Genomic DNA, 24,201 nt, shown 5'->3' on the forward strand with positions numbered 1-24,201 from the left:
TGTGCGTTGAAGCACACGGAAGACAGACTGCTGCATTATGAGTTAATGGAAATCAAAACTTAGTGTTGTCAGTTTAGGAAGACAAATGTCTTTGGCAGGCTGCCCTAGACACTGATGAGGTCTCTGCTTTTTGAAAAGATGTGAAAGCGTTAAACTCGAAGATGACAGGATCAGTTATCTCATGGCCAGTCCTGTTCAATGCTGTTTCTGGGCGTATGTGTGTGTTGGTGTTTGTTTTTGTGTGGATAAACGTCTTGCCTTCTCTTCCCAGCGCACACCAAGGACATGCCCTTCACCTGTGAGACCTGTGGGAAGTCATTCAAGCGCAGCATGTCGCTGAAAGTGCACTCACTGCAGCACTCTGGAGAGAAGCCTTTCAGGTGCGAGGTAAGAACGAGAAATAGGGTGTGGGGCAGCGAGGAGAGTGTGAGAAGATCAGAATGAACTTGAGAGAGCTGCACGGTGCAGGAGTTTCCTTTTTTTCTGTTGTCAGCTGGTTATAAAGCACCATCCTCATGCGTCCACCCAGTCACGCCTAAGAATTGTTAATTCAGTTGAATGTTTGCTTTGACAACTCAGAACTACGCTGTGTGACCTTTTACCGCAAAGCCTTCCCCTTTCCAGCTGCACTTGCAGAGCTGTGTAAGAAATGCGACAGGTGGGGCTAACGCTACTTCCTTCCTCTCTCTCTCTCTCTCTCTCTCTCTCTCTCTCTCTCTCTCTCTCTGAGAACTGTGACGAGCGCTTCCAGTACAAGTACCAGCTGCGCTCCCACATGAGCATCCACATCGGGCACAAGCAATTCATGTGCCAGTGGTGCGGGAAGGACTTCAACATGAAGCAGTACTTCGACGAGCACATGAAGACACACACCGGTGAGTACATGAGACATAAACACAAGAACATTTACTAGCTAGAGAAGGCTTGTGACAAAGTGCCCGCCCCTGTGTATATTATCTGTTATGTGTTGCGTGTGGTGTGTTTAAATGTTGGTGTATAGACATTGGTACACGGGATATAAACGGGTCTGTGTAACACAAGTGTTTAAAAATGTATATGTGTATTTAGGCACGAGGATTGCACAGCACTTCACGTGCAAGTAAAATGTAGTAATATGTGAGCACGGGGAATCGCACTTTATTAATTCACGTGCTGGGATTCAAGTGAATATTTAATAGGTAATTGAATCCCAGCACAACAGTATATATAGATGCACGTTGTCACATACTCGCAGTTGGGTGTTCGGTGAGTGGAGAACGGGAGAGAGAGTAGGAGAATTACAATTGCTATTGCGTGCTGGTGGGACCAGCATGATACTTGTTAATTTATCATCTCACCGTGTTTGTCAGTGTGTCTGTCCGTGCACCATTTTGTTAAGTGTTAGTCTGTTTTTGTTTGTCTGTTTATTTTGGCGTAGAGTGCCGTGTCCTGTGTTTTCGTGTTTGTTAAACCTGTTTTATTTTGTAATAAACCGGCGCCAACAGGTGTCTTCACCATTTCAACAGCTGTGTGCAGAGTCAGTTCCTGTTTCTGGTCTGTCGTCACCCACTTCGGCTGTCCCTGTGACAAAGCTATTCACCCCATCTGAGCCCGTCCGGTTCATCTCAGGACTTGAACCCAGATCTGCCTGTTGTCCTGTAATATAGGTCACTTGGAAATACAACTCAGGCATAGCTGGGTTAAGTTGGGTCATTTTAAAGTATCCAAGTGTTTCTGCCTCAACAGCACTACTTGGTAACCCATTCCGTACCCTTACTACTCTCTGTGTGAAGAAGTGTCTCCTTTGCTCTGTCTGAAGTCTGTCTTCACTTAATTTCCATGCTGTGTGTTCCTAGGCCTGGTTTGTGTACTGCGCTTAAAAATAAAAAATACAAAATAGGTAAAGCTATATTTTCCAACCAACCAAAACAAGTGTATACATTTGCTTGACTGCTGGTTTGAATTACTAGCTGTGTGGTACTTGTCAAACGGATGCATTTGGTGCATTTAGAGCTTTTTGGATACAGTGGTTAGTCTAAATGAATCTCTGTTTTGTAATTTATCCAGATTGTGAGACAGATAAACAGGCATGTTCAAACCACTATAACCCTGTAAGGTACAGGGGACGAATTAAAATGATGGTAACTTTCTTAATTTTGCAATGAGGTGCACGAAACAGGTTGGATCTGCTCATCCAAATTGTCAGTTTCCTCCTCATGATACTCGGAGACCCTCTCAAAAGTATTTTAAGAAGAACATGTTTTGAGCAAGCATTCAATTCCTTGTGTGCCTTAAGGGGTTAATAAATCAGCCCTAGTTTGTTCCTGATTATTTATGACCTGGTTGGATCAAAGTCTTGGATTTGGTATGGTAGCCCGAAAAGAACCTCCTGGTATACGATTTGCATGGGCAAAGTTGGGGATTGCAGTCCGGGTCTTTGTTTCAACCATTTTCAGTCTGAATTATGTAAGTAAGTCTCCACCAGGCCTTAAAGTAACAAGTACAGTAGAACCTGAAGTATGAAATGTCAGTGATCCTGAAATGTTTGATTCTTTTTCCCACCTCTTAAAACCACAAAATTTATCAGACTTGAAGGTCCAACACTGGGGAGTTATAACACACAGATCTCCAGAGTTATTAATAACAGTTTAAACACACAGATCTCCAGAGTTATTTTATTTTTTGTACCTGGGTTAATGGGTAAGCGTTTGTTTATCAAAACTAAGGCTGTAAATGTTTAAACGATAGACAAAACAAAACCAAGAAATCTAAACAGCATTGAATTTAACGTTTAACCGCTCTGCGTTTTAATGAAGGTCATGCATTGGTTTTCAATTTAGTTAAAACAAAAGTAATGCTATAAACTGTAAAACATCTTGATGCATTGTAAACTGTTGCAATTAGATAGCAAATACTACGCGAGTCCATGTGAAATTTGAAAATAAAACAAAAAGTAAAAATACCAAGAATCTTTCATTGAAAATTGTGCATGACCGTTTAAGCGCAAAAGGTTTAACGGTGTAATAAATGTTGATCTGTAAACTTAACAAAACCCAAGCCGTGACTGCTCCCCCTTCCCTACAGGAGAGAAGCCGTTCATCTGTGAGATCTGTGGGAAGAGCTTCACCAGCCGGCCCAACATGAAGCGTCACCGGCGCACGCACACAGGGGAGAAGCCGTACCCCTGCGACGTGTGCGGACAGCGCTTCCGCTTCTCCAACATGCTCAAGGCACACAAGGAGAAGTGCTTCCGGGTCACCAGCCCAGTCAATGTGCTCCCACCACTGGCCATCCCTGCCGCGGCCCCCCCTCGAGGGCCGGAGGGAGAGGGGGTGGTCCACCCCGGCGGGGTGGGGCGAGGCCCTGCCCCCACGGCCCATCCCACACCCCTTCTCACACCTCCACCTGCACCCTCACCACCACCACCTGGCCGTGCCCCCCGTGTCTCACCTCCCCCCGCCGCCAGCACTATTCAAAAGCGAGCCCTTGAACCACAGAGGCCACGGGGAGGATGGATACCTGCGGCACATGGGCGACAAGAACACAGGAGCGCAGCAGCACCATTAAAATGCAACGTGTGTATATATAGATAGAGAGAGAGAGAGATTTGTGTATATGCAAGGGGCTTTATAAAGTCTTTTGCCCACTTGGCGAAGCTAATGGAGAGGGGGCATTCCGAACGGATACTGTGTTCCTGTGAAAATGCTGCGTTCAGCGAGATGAGCGGCGCCCTGCTGAGCTCTAATGGAATAACACTTGTGGGTGTTTGTTGCAGAGCCCTTTTATATGAGCAGCAGAGTCTTGATCATGCTTTTCCCCCACTGCTCTGCGGTGAACGGTTTTACCTCAGCAGCGCAAAGTGAACGACTGACATCACGCTATGCAGACACACACGCACGCACGCACACACGCACACACACACACACACACACACAACTTTAAGTGAATGCATGTTTGGTTTTTTTTTTTTTTTTTTTTTTTTTTAATCCAGAATGAAATATTATTGCTTACTCCTCCTTACCTTGTAGATGCAGTATTCCTTTGAAATCCCTTCACCCTGTGTGTGTGTGTGTGTGTGTGTTCAGTACATGCCAGTGTATATACATACATGCGTGCCTGTAGTGTCGCTACTAGTATTAAAACTCTTCAGCGGTGGAGAAGACTTGCTAAACCTGGCATAGGAAACAGGCTTCTTTTGAGTAAAGGCACTTTTTTTGCCCATTTTCTTCTACTCCATGTACACTTTATATAAAGTTTTAAGGAAAAGAAAAAAAAAATAGCATTAATTTGAACCTGACAATATAAATGTTGACAATGTAAACCAATCTCAGTTTATGGGATGATTTATGCATTTTTATTTTTTTTGGAAAATGTTTCACATCCGCAGATGAGGTATGCTTTACTCGTTGTTTTGTTTTTTGTACCACAGACTTCAGAAGTCATCAGAAGGACACCTTTTAACATGTTTGAGGAAACGGTTTTCAAGCTGATGGAAAAACAGAGTGCTCTCCTCTGAATGTGCAAGAATGGTCTAAAGCATTAAGTGTACCACTGTGTATCGTAACAAAGCTTTTGACATTTCTAAAAAAAAAAAAAAAAAAAAAAAAAAAAAAAATACCAAGCTTTTTGACACCAGCTAGACTCCAATCACTTGTCCTAGCTGGACTTCTTAGTATCCTGCATTATACAAAAAGAAAAAAAAAACGTGTACTCATTTATATAACTGTCTAACACTTTTTAATTTTACCTACAAAACAATTATTTTAGAGGTTTTGGATAGACATATTATGTAGTATGTTTATAAAAAAAAAAAGTATTTCAAACGGTGTAATTTTTTTTTTTTGTGTGTAGCTGGACCCAATGTATAATAGATTTTAAAATATATATATATATATATATATATATATATATATATATATATATATATATATATATATATTTTTTTTATTTTTTTATTAAATGCGATTTCAGAAAAGTGACCCTGAACTGCTGCAGTGCTAGCCTGATCAATCCCATCCCTGAATCTTGCACGGAAAGCTGCTGTCCCCAACCTGTGAACCTGAGACAAAACATTAGGAGACCTCTCTGTAGCACTTGTTGGAAATTAATACAGTTTTTTTGTGAATTTTTAAATCTGCCGTATATGCTGTGCACCCTCGTTATAAGAGGAAATGGTTAGACCATGTCAACTGTAAATGATCAAATACGATACTGTACAGCTTTCGCTAAAAGCGTTGCATCACCTAGAACTTAGGATTGAGACAATAAAAAAATATGAACCTAATTCTAGATATTTTAACATCATGTAATACAAAAAATGATATTGTAAAAGTCTACCGGAAAGCCATAATAGTAATACAGTATTTCTTGAGTTCGAAATGTCGCATTTTCAGTTTGTCAGTTTTTAAGTATATGGAAAACTACAAAGTGGTGTGTAGTTCAACATGTTAGCGTAACATTTTTTCATTTCACTTTACAAAGCAAAGTTTTTTGATTCTATAGGGTGATGCAAACATTTTGGCCGTAGCTGTACAGTATAAAGTATAATCTCTTATTCACTGTTTTTGAAATTTGTGTGTTTTATTTTTTGGTCATATAGTAAAGTAACAAGGAAGGACTGCATATGTGTATATTGCTCTACAGTATCTTCTTTATTGGTCACTCCATAGTGAATGGTCCCCAGTCCAGGTGCCACTGTACTGTCAGTTACGTGGCTGCTGTTGCAGTGATTAAGAGGTTAACATGCTGCCCTCTCGCCTGCCCTGTACGGGGTGAGGACCTTCAGAGAGTTAAATTTGGGTCCAGGCCATTGGATTGTCCGATTGCAGGACCTGCCCGTGCGGAATAGGTACCTCTGTATCTCCCCTGTTAACTGAGTAGTCGACAGGTCACAGTTCAAGGAACCTCATTACTGGCCAGTGGCTTCTGTTGCGAGGTGGTGTTACAAAGCGCTTGTTGGTTTAGTGACTGCAATTGCTCACATGCGTCTTGGACAACCACATTATTGATTGTGCCGTTTGGTAGCACTTTGCTGTGGAGTGGCCAGTAACATTATTGCATAGGAGATGTGTCCCTCTGCCACTGCAGGTCTCTGTTAATTGTTGTAGCTGTGAGTGTATGTGTAGGAGGAGGGGGGCCGGGCTACTGAACTAAAATTGCTTTTTTTTTTTTTTTTTTTTTTTTTTTTTTTTTTTACTGGAACACTGTTGAGCAACCTCAGTGCTGAGTGATGCACGGTGTACACCGTGGCCAATAAACTGTCAGCGAAGAATTCTTTAAAACAAGGACTGTCTTATTTAATAGGAAAGTGTGTATAGTGTCATAAGAACACATCTTGAAAAATCGTAATGAATTTGAATTGATACCTGCCTAACGGTTATTCAACTTTAATCTCCTTTTTTGTTGTGTCTTTTCAAAAAAGCATACTTTCGTATGACTGATTAATCTATGATATATATATATAATATATATATATCTATATATATATATATATATATAATTATATTAATTATCATTTTAGCGGTAATCCCTCGCCCCTTAAGTACATATCATGGTTTTTCTTTTGTATACCAATTTGCCAGCCGTGGCATATAGATTTGTGTATACGTGGTTTTGCACAGAAACATATGGCGCATCCGCATTTGCTTCCGTGGCATCTTGTGTATTCTTGCGCGATCCCATCTCGCCAGCATCTCCCACTGCCAATACCAACATCGTCTCTCGCTTAATCTCGTGTACTAGTCATAGTAGTGTGCGCATGCAGTCTCGTTGCTCCGTGTTAACTTGGCATAACTGTCACCAGTCAACAACACACTGGGCTTCAACTCTAAGGATTCAAGGTAAATAAAACATTACTTTTTATTACGTTATAATTGTATGTTATATAATTGTTATATAATAATTACTTTTTACATGTTGTATTACCCAGTTATAGTTTTTGCATTGTTTTTATGTTACTGTGTTTTTAATTTGTGTTTAGTGAAGGAAAATGCAACTTAGATAGGCTTTGATAAGTGTAACCGCTGCCATGGAGAACCTAACCCCCTATTTTCCCATAAGCTCTAGTATTTACCAACCTCTGTGTGTGTGTGTGTGTGTGTGTGTGTGTGGGTATATATATATATATATATATATATATATATATATATATATATATATATATATATATATATATATATATATACATACACACACACACACACACACACACACACAGTGTCTATAGAAAGTCTACACCCCCTTTCAAAATTTTCACCTTTTGTTGCCTTATAGCCTGGAATTAAAATGCATTAAAATAGTTTTTGGTTTTTTTCTTTTCATTTATCTACACATCCCCCACAACTTCCAGATGAAAAAAATATTGTAGAAAATTAGTTAAAAATAAAAACTGAAATAGGTTGGTTGGATAACTGCCCCCCCCCCTCCCCCCCCCCGTGTAATAGCAATCCTAAATTAGCTCAGGTGTAACCAATCGCCTTCAAAATCACACACAAAGTTAAGTGGCCTTCACCTGTGTTAAACTGTAGTGATTCACATGATTTCAGGATAAAGTTCCTGCAGGTTCCCTCTGCTGGGTAGTGCATTTCAAAGCAAAGACTTAACCATGAGCACCAAGGCGCTTTCAAAAGAACTCCGGGACAAAGTTGTTGAAAGGCACAAATCGGGGGATGGGTATAAAAAAATATCAAAGACCTTTACTATTCCTTGGAGCACAGTCAATACGATTATTAAGAAGTGTAAGGTGTATGACACCACCAAGACCCTGCCTAGATCAAGCTGTACCTCCAAACTGGATGACTGAGCAATAAGGAGACAAGATGGACAAGACTGGTCAAATTGTTCATGTGACAACAAGCACTCCAGAAATCTGGCCTGTATGGTAGGGTTGCAAGAAGGAAGCCATTACTCAAGAAAGCCCACCTTGAATCCTGTTTTGAAGTATACAAAAAAACACCCAGGAGATTCTGTAGCCATGTGGCAAAACGGTTTCTGGTCTGACGAAACTAAAATGCAACTTTTTGGACTAAATGCAAAGCGTTATGTTTGGTGCAAACCCAACACAGCGCATCACCCAAAGAACACCATCCCTACTGTGAAGCATGGTGGTGGCAGCATCATGTTATGGAGATGTTTCTCATCAGCAGGGAGAAGGGCACTTGTCAGGATAGAAGGGAAAATGAATGGAGTAAAGTACAGAGAAGTCCTTGAGGAAAACCTGCTGCCCTCTGCATGAATGCTGAAACTGGGACAGAAGTTCACCTTTTAGCATGACAACAACCCAAAGCACACAGCCAAAGCTACACTGGAGTGGCTAAGGAACAAAATGATAAATGTCCTTGAGTGGCCCAGTCAGAACCTGGACCTAAATCCAATCGAAAATTTGTGGCGTGACTTGAAGATTGTTGTCCATCAACGCTCCCCAAGGAACTTGACAGCTTGAACAGTTTTGTAAAGAAGAATGGTCAAATATTGCCAAATCTTGGTAGACCTATCCTAACAGACTCACAGATGTAATTACTGTCAAAAGTGCTTTCACCAAGTATTAACTCAAGGGGGTGGAGACTTATCCAATTATAATCTTTCAGTTTTGTATTTTTAATATTTTTTTCTCAATAAAAAATTTTTTCCCCCTTAACAGTGTGGATGGAGTGTGGGGTGTAGATAATTGGAAAAAAATCCTCATGTAAGTGTATGAAACTCAGGTACTGATGCAACAAAATGAAAAAAGTTCAAGGGAGTGTGTGTGTGTGTGTGTATATATATATATATATATATATATATATATATATATATATATATATATACACACACACTGAACAAAAATATAAACGCAACATGCAACAATTTCAAAGATTTTACTGAGTTACAGTTCATATAAGGAAAATAAATCAGTCAATTGAAATAAATTCATTAGACCCTAATCTATGGATTTCACATGACTGGGAATACAGATATGCATCTGTTGGTATAAATAAATAAATAAATAAAAGGTAGGGGCGTGGATCAGAAAACCAGTCAGTATCTGGTGTGACCACCATTTGCCTCATGCAGCGCAACACATCTCCTTCGCATAGAGTTGATCAGGCTGTTGATTGTGGCCTGTGGAATGTTGTCCCACTGCTCTTCAATGGCTGTGTGAAGTTGCTGAATATTGGTGGGAACTGGAACACGCTGTCGTACACTTCGATCCAGAGCATCCCAAACATGCTCAATGGGTGACATGTCTGGTGAGTATGCAGGCCATGGAAGAACTGGGACATTTTCAGCTTCCAGGAATTGTGTACAGATCCTTGCGACACGGGGCCGTGCATTATCATGCTGCAACATGAGGTGATGGCTGCGGATGAAGGGCACGACAATGGGCCTCAGGATCTCGTCACGGTATCTCTGTGCATTCAAATTGCTATTGATAAAATGCAATTGTGTGAGTTGTCCATAGCTTATGCCTGCCCATACCATAACACCACTGCCACCATGGGGCACTCTGTTAACAACGTTGACATCAGCAAACCACTCGCCCACATGACGCCATACACGCTGTCTGCCATCTGCCCGGTACAGTTGAAACTGGGATTCATCCGTGAAGAGCACACTTCTCCAGCGTACCAGTGGCCATCGAAGGTGAGCATTTGCCCACTGAAGTCAGATACGATGCCGAACTGCAGTCAGGTCAAGACCCTGGTGAGGATGACGAGCACGCAGATGAGCTTCCCTGAGACGGTTTCTGCCAGTTTGTGTAGAAATTCTTCGGTTGTGCAAACCCACAGTTTCATCAGCTGTCCAGGTGGCTGGTCTCGGACGATCCTGCAGGTGAAGAAGCCGGATGTGGAGGTCCTGGGCTGGCGTGATTGCACGTGGTCTGCGGTTGTGAGGCCGGTTGAATGTACTGCCAGATTCTCTAAAACGACGTGGAGGCAGCTTATGGTAGAAAAATGAACATTCAATTCTCTGGCAACAGCTCTGGTGGACATTCCTGCAGTCAGCATGCCAATTGCACGCTCCCTCAAAACTTGAGACATCTGTGGCATTGTGTTGTGTTACAAAGCTGCACATTTTATTGTCCCCAGCACAAGGTGCACCTGTGTAATGATCATGCTGTTTAATCAGCTTTTTGATATGCCACACCTGTCAGGTGGATGGATTATCTTGACAAAGGAGAAATGCTGACTAACAGGGATGTAAACAAATATGTGCACAAAATTTGAGCAAAATAAGTTTGTTGTGCCATTTCTGGGATCTTTTATTTCAGCTCATGAAATATGGGACTAGTGTATGTCTGTGTGTGTGTGTATACACACACACTTTTCATATTAATATGAAGTATATGTCACATGTGTCAGGGCACAGAGCACTAGATGATGTCTCAGGTTTGCAAGGCCAGGTTCCAGCCTCTGATATTCCAGTGTCATTTAATTAAGAGGACACCCAACCCCAGAATTACAAGTACCAGGTGTGCTTAACTCCCCCGCGTCCCCCCAGCCCCAAGCCCTGAAGCACAGCGAGGGTCAGGAACTCAGAAGTCATATTTTGTTTTTTTTTTCTTTGTATTGAAGCCCCCCACCCCTCCCCTCTACAGCCAAGCTGTTACTTGATTGAAAGTGACTTTTCTTCACAATATATTTAAAGCTTTGATAAGGATTATTAATGGACCCAAAACACTTTAGTTGTGCCCCCCCCCCCACCCCACCCCCCCCCCGCAGAAATCAGGAAATGGTACCTTTACCTCACCAAGGAGTAGTGGTGGTCTTGGAGAGAAGAAACTTATTGATAGAATAACTACACGAGAACATACGAGCCACGTTGTGTGTGTGTGTGTGTGTTTGTTTTTTTTCAATATGTAGAAACATATTTAATAAACATTCAATACTTGTACTAAGCCTATTACGGACCAGTTTTATTCTTTTGCTGGGTTTGTGGTTTTGTTTTTGTGCCATCCTCTGCTTAACACCCCTAGGCTTGGAATGCACTCAGCCTCGATTCCTTATGGCGACTTGGTCATATTTAAAGGGTTTGATACACGATTGGAAACAACTTGCGGAAATTTCTTTTAAAACTTGTAACTTTGCCCGTTCCTAGAAACTTCCTCGCAGGGACCTTACTGACCGGTTCTCAACACTGTTGAGGGATTTTCATCTTGCCCCGGGGGTGTGAATGTTTAACAAGGATGGCCATGTTCTTGCTCAAATAAAGTTTAGAAACGTTTTGTTATTTTGTGTGTGGTCTTCAATGAGACTTTGTTTCTATGTCATGTTATGCAGTGGTGGTGGAGTATATGGCTGTAGCTGGTATGCTTTGTTTGCTCTTTGTTGTTCTCGAGTCATGACGACCTAGCAGGCAGTGAGATGTCAGGTTTGAGTGCTCTGAGGGTTCAGACCTGGCTGTACCTCTTGACCTGGCCTGCTCGAGCCAGGGAGGTGACCTGATTGCCCCTGATCAGGGTAGTGCTCCTCCTGGTTACAGCAGATGTGACTGAATTTCATTTTCTCAGCCCTCTCTCATCCTGGATGATTATTTGCCAAAAGCTGTTAGAAAGAGAATAGGATCTTGCCTTTCCGCGCTCTGGTAAACTGCTTTGCTGGCTCCATGGAGCAAACCTCTGGCAGGTTCCTTACACTGATACTGAGAAAGACCACTGTAAAGCAGGTTGCGCTACAATTCAGGCAACACAATGCAAACCGTGGTTAAAACAGAACTGCTTGCAAGCACAAATATCTTGCCTCGTCGACGGGAAGATTTCAGTAATGTTACTTGGAGCCCAGTTAACCTGTAAAGCATAGCAACCTCCCTGTACACACATGCTTGAGCAATGAAAGCAACCAGCTTCAGGTATATTTATCCATGATAATGTTTTATGATAGCTGAATAAACCTGGATTGTTTTTTGTTCGTTTCGTTTTGTTTTGTATTACATTTTATAATTGTGTGTTTGATCCTGTTTATAAATCTGTCAGCCAAAATGAATCAAGTTAATCTGGAGGGGGGGGGGGGGTAAAGAATTGGGTGTGACTGTACACAGTGGTGTTGCAGACGATTATATTTGAAAAAGAAACATTTAATTCGATGGGTTAAAGGGCTATTTAAAATAAAGTAACAAGCTGAAGTAGAGCATTTAAATGTTACACTTTTTTCTGTGTGTTTCAGTCTTGAAGGTTCTTTTGTTTGTTCAGGTTTTGTAGCATAACAGTGACATGTATGGGACACGAAATGTTGGTGGGTATACCCTGCCTGCGCTACCTGTTCTAAAGGTGTATTACAGTTTCCTATTGCCCTGTTCATCCCCCTTCTGTGGTATTACTCTGTTCTTAATGAGGACCACAGCATATATTTCTCTCTCTGACTATGATCTCACTCTCTCACCTTTTAGTTGATGTACCATTCATTTCTTCTATTGGTATTTAGAAAGCACTTTCTACTAAATCGTTGCTAGATGAAAGGAGATTTTTATTAGTTAAAGACGATTACACTACTTTATGTATTTTTAACCACTCAGTGTAGCGTTGTGCGTTTTATTCTCGTGAGTGTCTGCTACACACTGTGGCTTTATAATGTGACAGGGGTGGAATAATGCTGGGCCTTTTTTGATAATGTACGTTAACAGACTTTATGCTAACTTTCAGAGTAAAAGAATCAGCCATACTGATCGCTTGTTTGCTGTCTTTATTTGGTGCCTATTTTATCTTTTTTTTAATGCGTCACTTTTTTCATCCATTTTTATTTTTTTTTACAACTGCGTACCTTCAGCCTTCCTGCATTAAATCACATTCACATTTAAATTAAGCTTTCAAAATTGTTTAAAGGTCAAAATGTTCTTAACATTTAAAACCTCTCCGAAGGTACAGCCCTACAGGGTGGCGAGTATTACAAACCCCTCCATTAAAGATAAATGGAAGTTGGTGCAGAGTTGCAATGTATAGACCCGTTTATTACTGCATATTAGGGTGTCAGAATTAAGATCCGCCACTGTTTAGATCAAAACTTAAAACTTAATTTGCAGTCAAGCAATAAAGGGTTAACCCAGATTGCAACGATGGAACGTGAGAATGTGCAATGTTGCATTTCCTAGCACTGTCCTGAACCTGACAGGAGCAACATCCACACGTCATGTTATGAGGACAGTGATGCATTTCCTGTTCTAAGAAATGTTTATAATACCAGAACAAGCTGGATAGAACTGTTGATGTCACACATATGAGGAGGGGGAGGGTGGGGGTGTCAAACATGAATGAATCCACTTTAAAACAAATCCCTTACAAAAAATAGTTTGATTCTGTGATGATGTTTCTTAAGTTAAGTCCGGAGCAGCAATTGAACTGGCCCTGATATCCCTCAGTGAAGCTCTGAACTCCAGTCCCACTCAGTCCTGGCTCATAGCTGTAATGCTGCTGACAGAGTTGGCAGTGAAGATGCCAGCCTCACAGCAGCAGCATCAAACCCATTAAACACATTCAGAGGTCGGGCAAGGACACCTGACACAGCATGTCAAATATGTACCATCTCACCTCTGAGCCCCAGATCAATCAATCAATCTTTATTTCATATCAGACTAGAGGGACTTGGCATAGACTGTCACCTCAGAGCCCCAGATCAATCAATCAATCAATCCATTTTTATTTTATATCAGACTGAAGGCTCAGTTATATCAACTTGGCTCCAGTTTGTCAGCTGTCGGTACCACACATACGTCCACTTCTGAAACAGGTTTTTTTTCTTTTTTTTTTTAAATCTTTATTTTTTTTTTTATGTGTTAATAACTTGAGGGAGTTAGTCTGTATGGCGTGTGTTTGTGAGAAGGAATGGGGTGTTACTGTTTTTTTTTTTGTCCTGGCAGTCTATTGCAAATTCACCATTAACTACAAACATGCTGATTCTCTAAGAGGACAAACAAATTAAAAACCACAGTGCCTTCCGCTAACCAAACGAGTCATTCTTTTTTGTTCATTGTTGGGTAAAGTATGTCGGCCTGAGACTGTTTTTAGATATGTATCCAATAGCCAGCAGCTCTGAATAAAACAATACAGATGTAATAGACTAGCTGCAGTCCTGCCTAGGGGATAACTGTGTGCATGTGTGCTCTTAGTTGCAGTGGCTTGTCTTACACAATGCTGCGTGGGGATTTGGTGTGTGATAACACAATCTCATGCTCTCCCCAGTGCTGTTAGACCATTCTCACACATATGCAGTTAGAATCAGCTGTAGAAAGTTCCTTGTGCAATGCTGTATTCGGATTCCATGTGTGTTGGATTCTACTGCCATTTGTATTCATTTTTCCTGCTTTGCATCCATTTTTATGCAAAAACATCTCTTCAAGCAGCTTCACTATGCTGTTAGCACTGTGGGATGTGATACATATGCTCACATTGACAAGGGGACCTGCATAGTATTTGATGCACATGGGGGTGGGGGAAATAAGAATGCTGCCTGTATTCTGTACCCCCTATGGGAAACAATAGACTTTCGTGCAGATGCTGAAGACTGATCATTTTGTATTGATAGTGAAAGGCAGGCGCCGGCGGCAGCTGTAACTGTAGAGAAATAAAGTGGAGCAAGACAGTGTTGGCAGACTGTCAATCAAAGCAGAAATCCACAAATCAGAGCTAACAGATTGGTTACCTGGAGGCGGGATGTAGAGCGAGGGCTCTGACAGCAGGGCAGTGTTGAGGTCATGTGATCGCTCTGCTGGCAGATGTGAAAAGTGTGTTCAGTATTTTATAAAATTATAACATGTCGAATCCGCTATGATAGGTTTTGCAAAGTATAAAGAACACGACAGGCAGCTACAGGAGTTTCAATGCATCAGCTCTGAGCTGCTGGAAAGGGTTTGTTCTTTTGTAGAAACATTTTCTTACTAACTTTTGTACTTGATAACATTCATTTAAAAATGCAATTGATGCCCGTGATGAATACGTTTTTGTGACTAATTAGCTATTAAAATTTACAATATGGAGTACTTTGATATATGTTTCAATAGTAACTAAATCAAGTTATTAATCAAACTCATAAATCTTGTTACATACCAGTACTTGATTTATTAAAATGTTTGGATATACTGCTGTTTTATTGATTATTGGTGATTAAAGTTTTATTGGAAAATAATAATACAAAAAAGTGTTTTTTAACTGATTCAGATTTCGCTGCAGATGGATTTATTTTTGTTGGTTAAGTGGGGGATGTTGCAAGCCATCTGAATGTGATTTTGCAAGTTATGCTTGGTTGCAGGGAGTAGTGGTGCAAAGTAACTTATGCAAGGCTCTCGTTTCCTTCTCTATTGTGCACATTTGTTTTTTTGGTTTTTTTGTGTTTGTTTTTTGTGCATGGTAGTTCAGCGTGAGAGGTAACGGCTGGACGGTTTAGTTACACAGTGTTCAGAAATTAGAATTTAAGTTATGTTTTTGTGCACGTTGTACTGGTTTTACTCAAAGTGATTCCTGTTCAGGTATTTAGGAATGGGAATAATAAGAGACATGCGCTTGTTGTTTGATGACCAAGAAAAATAACTGCATTTCTAAAATGTTCAATTACACAAAGGTGCCAAATTTAAAGGCTTAGCTTTTACAATTAATTTTATTTACTGAAATTAAAGTGTTTTATTCTATGTGATTTCCATTCACAATATTTATTAAAATAGATTAGGTTTGTTTATAATGTTACAGGTTTAAACATATAAAAGGTGAGCAGGAGAGTTAGTAGTGGGCCACAGTGCATAATGATGCTGAACAGGTAAGCCTCAGGTAAAAAAAAAAGTGTGGGAACTCCTGATGCGATAACACATATCCAACTACTCTGATCAAGAGCTAGTGGAGTCCATGTGTGAAACCATTGCATGTTCCACAGTCCTGGTGCTGAAGAAAATCCATAAATCACAAGCATATTATATTCCAGCGACACAGAGACAGAAACAGAATCACTGTGATAAAAGCCTGGTCTGGTTTTCAGTTCACTCGTTTGAAGACATGCTGGAGAGCCGAGGTGGCCAGAGTTGTCCTTTCTATTCCTGGTCATTGTTCCTCTGAAATAGTTCATTCTGAACGCGGAGTGGAATGGCCCTCCAGGACTGGGGGTGGCCACCGCAGCTATAGTCTTTTTATAGTCCTGCTGGCTTGTTTCCAACCACAATGCCTGCTGATTGCCAGCAAGTGCTGTTACCTTATGGACCTCGACATCTTCACAGATGAATTCTCAGTCTAGGAGGGGAGGGGGATCATATTAGCAAACCTAACAAACACACGCTGGAATCAATCTTTATTTTCTATAGCGCCTTTCATAGGGGAGCACCATCACAAAGCGCTTTACAAGATGCAGTAAATACAAGAAAATCCATAATGCTTCAAATACTGAGAAATGCATAATACATGATATACAGTAAAAAAAAAACACATAATATGTTAAATACAGTGGACAATACATAATACATGATAGTAGCATAAACCATGAAATTGTAACAGCAACACAACAGATATCAGGCTTAAAGAGCATGGAGAGCAAGAGAGAACAGGTGGGTCTTGAGAGTTGATTTAAAGCGAGCGACAGTGGGAGCATCACGCACCAAAGCTGGAAGAGAGTTCCAAAGAGTCAGAGCCAAGAAGCTAAACGAGCGTTGTCCAAGTGTGGTGCACTTTTGCTTGGGGATAAGAATCAGGTCAGAGTCGGAGGACCTCAGCTTGTGGGCAGGGACATAGCAGCTCAGCAGGTTGGGGGGGGAGGTTGATCACATTTTTTACATCTGGTAAGAATCCTGGCAGCAGCATTCTGAACCAGCTGCAGTCGGTTTGTGGTGCGTGCTGGGATGAAGTAAACCGTGAAGATGACAGACTAAGAGTAAGAGCAGATGTTGTAGAAGCACATGGTATATTTTTACATTGAGGGATGTTCATCACATAATCAGCAATGAAGAGCGTGGCTTCCTCCTGTCCGCCACGTAGCCTGAAAGTAGCCCTTCTGTGGTGGGCAGGCTGGGAGTGGCAGTCTATCTATAATCACACAGGGCTCTATTTTTACTGCTTAAATACAGGGAGGAAAATAAGCCTGGGCTACCCTGCCTGTGCCATGTCTTCAAATGCACACAGCTGATTGCCAGCTAGCTTGAAATAGCAGTGCGCAGTCTCTAATTACAGTGAAGTGGCGAGGAGCCCTGCAGTGGAAAAGCCACACAGAAACACTGAGCTCATGTCTTTGATTCTCTTCCAGGGTTTGAGGGTCGAGCCCCTGCAAGGCTGGAGGGTTGTGTCTAGCATTTCAACTCTCAGACTCTGTCTCCTTTTTAATGAGGATCTAAACACACCAGGTCTCTATATCAAAACCACCTTTGCTCTCATACAAGCTCTATCCACCATGCTTGTATTGCATTTGGGGATGTGAGTTTGGAGGCTGCAGATACAGAATTGGAGCTATCAGTGTGATGAAAGACGATGACCATGATATATCAACAGAATGTACAGAACAGTAAAGTAAAGAACAAATGACTGAGCAGTTTAATGGAAATTGGTGGTAATTGGTATTTAAGACCTAGGTGGCATTAGGTAGGCAAAGTGAAGCATATTAAATGATGCGTTCTCAAGATGGCAGTGAACTCGCTGTGAACTTTGGGATGGAAAGCAGTTAAAAAAAAAAAAAAAAAAACATTTTAGGAACCTGCTAAAACTCTTTTGCCAGCAACGTTTGCCCAAGTCAATAAGAAGACCCAATAAGGGCTACCTCTGAGCTTCTTTTGGAAAGTTAGTCCCAACAGTGATGTGCTTAAGTGTTTTTATATATAAAAAAAATCTTTAATAAAATGACAAGTTTAGTGGCAGCAAACAAAGATATAGCTCCCAAAGAACCCCCGTCACAAAACCCCACACAAAGCACTGACTGAGCGCTCCCTGTCTGTCATTCAGTCCTGGGCCTCTCTCAAGCACAGGTGAGCAAATTGCATCAAAATGCACAGGGGTTTTGTGATCAACTCGCTTGACTTGTGGCTTTAACCAGATTCAAATCCAGATTTGAAAATTCATGGGAAAGCTAGCGAATCAGCCTGTGTTGTAAGATTGTATTCAGCAGACGATGGAAGCAGGTCCTCTATATTCTTGCTTGGCACTGACTCCTGTAATGCATTGCTTATTGTACTGACAGGAGAAACGGATCTCCCTAACTTGTCATTTCAAGATTGTCATGTTACTATTATTACTTTGTGCTTGGAACGTGGGTTCAAGCTGCTGAGTGGCACTCCAGGGGAGAGACGGTGACCTCAAACTAGGTCTCCCAGTGGTCTCCTGGAAACAAGTTTCAAGCCCCTGTTCCTGAAAAAGTGGTTTTGTGTTGCCTCTGCTGAAGGTGTTGGGCCCCAAGGTAGAGGGGACACTTGGTAGTGGGTGTATTTATAAATAGGACAGAATTGCAATTTAAAATGTTATTTCTCTCTCTCTCTCTCTCTCTCTCTCTCTCTCTCTCTCTCTCTCTCTCTCTCTCTCTCTCTCTCTCTCTCTCTCTCTCTCCCTCCCCCTCTGTACTGTAGTTGCATTTTAACTAGCAGTTTTGATCTTTACCCATTTAAAACAAGTACAGGGTCTGCCAATTTTTAAAATAAATTAAAGGTTAAGTGCGGTTTTCTGCAAGCTACCCTGTCATCATTTGTCTCGATTATCTGCCGCGGTCCCTTTAAACTGGAGACCGCAAATGGGCGGTGCCCAGTAGCAAAAGGCTGTGTGGCGTCACAAGGATGCCTTCTCTCCTTGACAGCTGCCGGGCAGCCCTTTAAATGGGCATCGAGGAGAACCGTGCCGTGGCATGGCGAGACCGACACTGGGAGAACACGACTCCGGAGCAACCCTTACAATCACGACAATAAAACAGCGGGCAAGCAGGGCTGGATTCTGTCGGCAAAAACCGCAACCTGAGGGCAGAACGCGACCGGACAGGACCGGACAGGATTCATTCTGTCTCTGCGGACTTCATACGCTGTCCTGACACTGCTCTGCCGTCTGAAAGCATATCATTAGGTGACAAGGCAGGACTTCATTTAGACCCTAGGCAAGCACGGTAGGCTCTAACTACAATATTTGTATTGAAATAACAACCGTTATTGATTTATTATTGTATTTTGTGCAGGTGAACATTAAAATGAAATAAATTGCAACGCTTACATAGAGCATTCAGCGCTTTGTTATACTGTGTCAGGGTAATGCTGTCGGTCTCTTTCGCTTGTTTGTCCTTGACATTTTCAATGGCAGTTTGCATTTGATTTGTAGTCCTATCTGTGTAATGAAAGGCTGAGGATGAATTACATTGCAGAAAGGCTGCGCTGGAGAACTGCGGACTTTCAGGATCCTTTTTTGATGGCTAGCTCGCCAGCGTCCCCGTTTAACCAACTGCAGTGTCCTTGACACGCCGCTTGCCCTGCAGCTTCTCCGTTTCCTCTCAGATACAGACCGAGTAGCAAACAATATGTATCTGGTTCGGCGAGCGAAACTGACAAAGCTACGCGAATGCTTTGCGGATAGTTTAACGGGCTGTGATGCTGCCTGGCGCCGTTGTTCCATTTAGATTCCCCCTATAAGCGTACGCGTTCGTGTTGAAGGAGAACGTCAAATGGCATATTTGTGTATTTACTTATTTATTTCTATCGCGAAGGGGTTGAAAGTGAGATACCTCAGTACTGTCCAGTCAGAAATTGACGGGTGAGATCTGGCACGCAGTGTCTATCTGGGCGGTATTGTCCCAGCAGCTTGTTTGTTTCTTGGTGAGGCGTGGGAGTGGGAGTGGGAGTGGGAGTGGGGAGTGGGGTGGGGGGGGGGGGGGTGTTAAGTGCTGTTCTTGTACATTGCATTCATACAATGCATATTTCCCAAGGTCAGGCTACAGCAACCCCGCTGAGCTGCACCGTGGGACGCGTTGCCGCGGCAGTCAGTGTGCGCGATGCAGCACTGCAGGCATCTCCAGTATTAGACTCTGGTGATGTAACACCGCATGCCACAAACAAGCTTTTTACCGGGGTGGATATTAAACCCAGACCCGCATTCATCGATCAAACTGTATACACGTCTGCGGTTTGTTTTGTTTTGTTTTGTTTTTCTTCAAACATTTAATCATTAGAGGTCAAGATTAAAATTATACGGCTAGTTCGGGCAGCAGCTAGATTAAGATTAGTAGCCAAGCAAGTAGTTTGGGAATGGTTTGTACTTAGAGCACAACTGTATTTCACTGTCCTTAAATTCGGGGAAATTGAAATATAAAAACGTTTGTGCTTCCTTAAAAAAAAAAGGTCCGTGTTCGCGGAACCGGTTCATGTTCAGGCAGTATGGATGCTGGTCCAGAAATGTTTGGCTCCGTGGAGTAGCAATCGCAGCGGGCTCAGCTGTGACAGCATCCCGCGGCACACTCCCTGCTTCCTCGGTGCGCGCTGTATTAATTGCTAACTGTGCGTGGGGGAGTTACACTGGCTAGTGGTAACCCTTTTCTGAACTTTCGCTAACATAAATGAACATTAATGTAGCTGCAAGCTTCGGGGACTGCACAATAAACGAATGGATTTTAAAAGCACCTGTAGAGATTGTTAACAAAGCAATAGGGTGAGAGCTTTCTGCAGCGCTCCGGTGCAATCGCAATAGCCCTTACACAATGGGGTGTATTTTAATAATCTCACCAGCGGGTCTCAATTCCACCGCCTTACCTTTCTTTATAAACCGGATTTTCTGCAAACCTCATCTTGCAGTTTTTTTTTTGTTTTTTTTTCTTGTATGTTGTAATCTTAAGAAGTTGGTCAAAAACAAACCCCAGGGATAAACCCATCTGGGTTAACCAGCGTCCGAGCGGCAGCGCTTAGCTCATTTGCTCTTGATTAATAGCGTGCTTTTGAAGCTGGGTAGGTAGTAAGCGATGGATCACAGTGTGGAAATGGGAAGCAGACATCCGTGCCCTGACAAGTCAGGTGGACCGCGACACAGTCACGGGTGGACCGCGACACAGTCCCGGGTGGATCGCAGGTGCAATGCCATTCTATGTATTATTTTGTATTGATAGTGAAAGGCAGGCGCCGGCAGCAGGTGCAACTGCAGAGAAATAAAGCGGAGCAAGACAGTGTTGGCAGACTGTCAATCAAAGCAGAAATCCACAAATCAGAGCTAACAGATTGGTTACCTGGAGGCGGGATGTAGCGAGGGCTCTGACAGCAGGGCAGTGTTGAGGTCATGTGATCGCTCTGCTGGCAGATGTGAAAAGTGTGTTCAGTATTATATAAAATTACAACATGTCGAATCCGCTATGAAAGAATAGGGTTTGCAAACTATAAAGAACACGACAGGCAGCTACAGGAGTTTCAGTGCATCAGCTCTGAGCTGCTGGAAAGGGTTTGTTCTTTTGTAGAAACGTTTTCAAACCAACGTTTATACTTGATAACATTCATTTAAAAATGCAATTGATGCCCGTTTTTGTGATTAACATTTATTCAATAGTAACTAAATCAAGTTATTAATCAAAAGTCATAAAGAACTTGTAATATTAAAACCTGGTTTGGATATACTGTAATGTTTAGAGCATTACTAGCATCGTTCACAGTCGTCTTAAAATAACGCTAGAATAATATTGTTTTGTAAATATTATTATTATTAATAATAATAATAATAATAATAATAATAATAATATTAATTTATAAGTAATAATATTATTATAATAATAAAGTTATTATTATTATTATTATTATTATTATTATTATTATTATTATTATTAAGATTCAAAGTTTAAAGATGTCCGACGACCCCCCCCAAAGTTTAAAGTGGTCACAACGTTCAACACAACTTACACAAAAACGTGATGTTGCAAGTTGAATTAGTTGCACAGAGTAGTGACGAAAAAAGTAACTTTTGCAAGGCTCTCGTTTCTTCTGCATCATTCGTTTTTTTTTTTTTTGTGCATGGCAGTTCAGCGTAAGAGGTAAAGGGTGGGCGATTTAGTTACACAGTGTTCAGAAGTTAGGATTTAAGTTAGGTTTTTGTGCACGTTGTACTGGTTTTACGCAAAGTGATTCCTGTTCAGGTATTTATGAATGGTAATGATAAGAGACATGCACTTCATTCTTGTTTGAGCAAGAAAAATAAACTGCATTTTTCAAAATTGTAATTATACATAGGTGTCTTATTTAAAGGTTAGATTAAAAACGTCTGTTTTAGTTTTTGCAATGTATTTTATTTACTTAAAATTAAAGTGTTTAAAAAATATATATATTTTCACTTAGTGCATATTCTATTCCATCATTGAAAATATTTATTCAAATGAATAAAGGGCAGTTTAGATTAGGTTTATTCATAATGTTACAGGTTTAAACATATCAAATGTTTTTAATTTGCCATTTTCCCAAGGGGTGCTGACAGTGGTGCCGCAGGTAAGAATGTTTGGAACCCCTGGTTTAGCACTCTGTGAGTCTTGCTGGGTTACATTTAAAGCAGATATTTTAGAATGCCACATCTATGTGTAGGACAATGACTTGTTTGTCTATCCTCCAAACGTGGAAACACCAAAAACTACCACACGTCACTCCTGTTCATCCGATCAGTCAGCCATCCCCTGACACTGGCCAGACCTAAAGGTCATGATAAAATAAAGCACAAAACCCACAAGCATCTCTGCAAGCTGCTGCAGATTCCTAGAATTCAGGATGCTCCTGAACCCTCTCTGGACACAAAGTGAAACATCAGGACTCCCTGACCCTTTATCAACAACATGGCCATGCTTTTTTATTGATTACATTTATATTTGTTTATTGATTTGCTTTTTTTTTTTATTTATTCATTTTAGTTTTTGTTTTCTGTTGTTTTGCTTTGTCATCATTTGTGTTGTAAATTACACCCGTTCTCGTTTTTCCCCCTTTCCTCCTGTTTTTTTCCTGCTTGCTCTCTCTCTCTCTCTCTCTTCTGTTTTCTCTTCCCTCCTGACAGGTCCCGAGTGTTCTGGAGAGGCGCTGGCAATGCGGAACTCCATGCTGACGTGCTGTTTTGTCCCCCCCCCTCCCTCAGGAGACGAGGAGCGTGCCCCCCCCAACATGGAAGCCCCCCTGAAGAAGCACCTCTTCTTCTTCGACTTCGACGAGACCATCGTGAACGAGAATAGCGATGACTCTGTGGTGCGTGCGGCACCAGGACAGACTCTGCCCGCCTGGCTGCGGGAGACGCGGCGTGAGGGGCACTACACCGAGTACATGGGGCGCGTGCTGACCTACATGGGGGAGCAGGGCGTGCGGGAGGAAGGTTTCCGCGCTGTTATCGAGAAGATTCCCGCCTCCCCGGGTATCATGAGCCTCTTCCAGTTCCTGAAGGCCAACCAGGACCTGTTTGAGATGGTCTTGATCTCCGACGCCAACTCCTACGTGATCGAGACCTGGCTGAGCGCGGCCGGGCTGCGCCCGCTGTTCCACTGCATCCTCACCAACCCCGCCTCCTTCAACTCCCGCGGCTACCTCTCCCTGCAGCCCTGCCACTCGCACGCCTGCCCGCGCTGCCCCGCCAACATGTGCAAGCGCAAGCTCCTGGGGGAGTACCTGGCACAGCGGGTGGAGGAGCGCGGCGGCCGGCCCTTCGACAGGCTGTTCTACGCGGGCGATGGGGCCAATGATTTCTGCCCCTCGGTGCTGCTGGGTCCTGCGGACACGGCCTTCCCCCGCCACGACTACCCCATGCACCGGCTGGTCAGGGAGATGCAACAGAGCTCGCCCACCGCCTACGGAGCCAATGTGGTGCCCTGGCACAGCGGAGACGACATCCTGCACTATCTGAGGAAGCTGCTGGGCAGGTAACCGCAGCAACAACACCCCCACCCATCCCAAACCCCCCCCCCCCCCCCCCCCCCCCCCCCCCGGAGTCAAGAACTGAGAGCTGTGCTCAAGAGAACTAGCACAGGGCATTAGTGACAGGGAGTGAAACCAGCACTGTGATCTTAGAGACCGTTCTATTGTGAGAGGCGCCCCTATAAACACACAGCCTTCATTTGTTTCACTCCAGCCCCTTTATAAAAGATTCCCCCCATTGCAAAATGCAATAAAGCATGGTGAGACACATTAAAAAGCACGATAAACCATGTCACCTTGAATGGGAAGCAGTCCTTTTGTTTTAACCTGGGGTTTCTCAAAACCTCTTTTTTTATAGAATCTGTATTTGAACCTGTAAACTAGTAGAGTAGTTAGAACGAACACACACTATATAGAGTCTCAGAGGCTGAAGCAACATTCAGGACCCCTGGGTTAAATCATCATTGGTCTGCC

The 24,201-nt window shown here is 42.3% G+C and overlaps 2 protein-coding genes across 5 annotated transcripts in view; both read left to right on the forward strand.

The window, feature by feature from the left end:
- LOC121301916 (zinc finger protein 652-like) overlaps positions 1–4,672 on the forward strand; it is a 36,860-nt gene extending 32,188 nt beyond the window's left edge. Inside the window, 4 exon segments of the mRNA XM_041231635.1 lie at positions 272–387; positions 731–875; positions 3,064–3,313; positions 3,315–4,672. Of these exon segments, the coding sequence (XP_041087569.1) occupies positions 272–387; positions 731–875; positions 3,064–3,313; positions 3,315–3,546 (743 nt within the window). The 3' untranslated portion in view covers positions 3,547–4,672.
- Positions 4,673–18,658: 13,986 nt separating this feature from the next.
- On the forward strand, positions 18,659–23,759 carry phospho1 (phosphoethanolamine/phosphocholine phosphatase 1). Of its 4 annotated transcripts, none has more exons than XM_041231839.1 (2): positions 18,659–18,992; positions 22,883–23,759. In XM_041231839.1, the coding sequence occupies exon 2, from the start codon at positions 22,912–22,914 to the stop codon at positions 23,734–23,736; it is 825 nt and encodes a 274-aa protein (XP_041087773.1). In that variant the 5' UTR covers positions 18,659–18,992; positions 22,883–22,911; the 3' UTR covers positions 23,737–23,759. The 4 variants fall into 4 exon arrangements, with proteins under 4 accessions (XP_041087773.1, XP_041087774.1, XP_041087775.1 ...); XM_041231840.1 differs by having other exon boundaries at positions 18,659–18,983; XM_041231841.1 differs by having other exon boundaries at positions 18,660–18,992; positions 22,961–23,759.
- Positions 23,760–24,201: the final 442 nt, after the last annotated feature.

This window comes from Polyodon spathula, chromosome 28, assembly GCF_017654505.1.
Source record: "Polyodon spathula isolate WHYD16114869_AA chromosome 28, ASM1765450v1, whole genome shotgun sequence".
NCBI lineage: Eukaryota > Metazoa > Chordata > Actinopteri > Acipenseriformes > Polyodontidae > Polyodon > Polyodon spathula.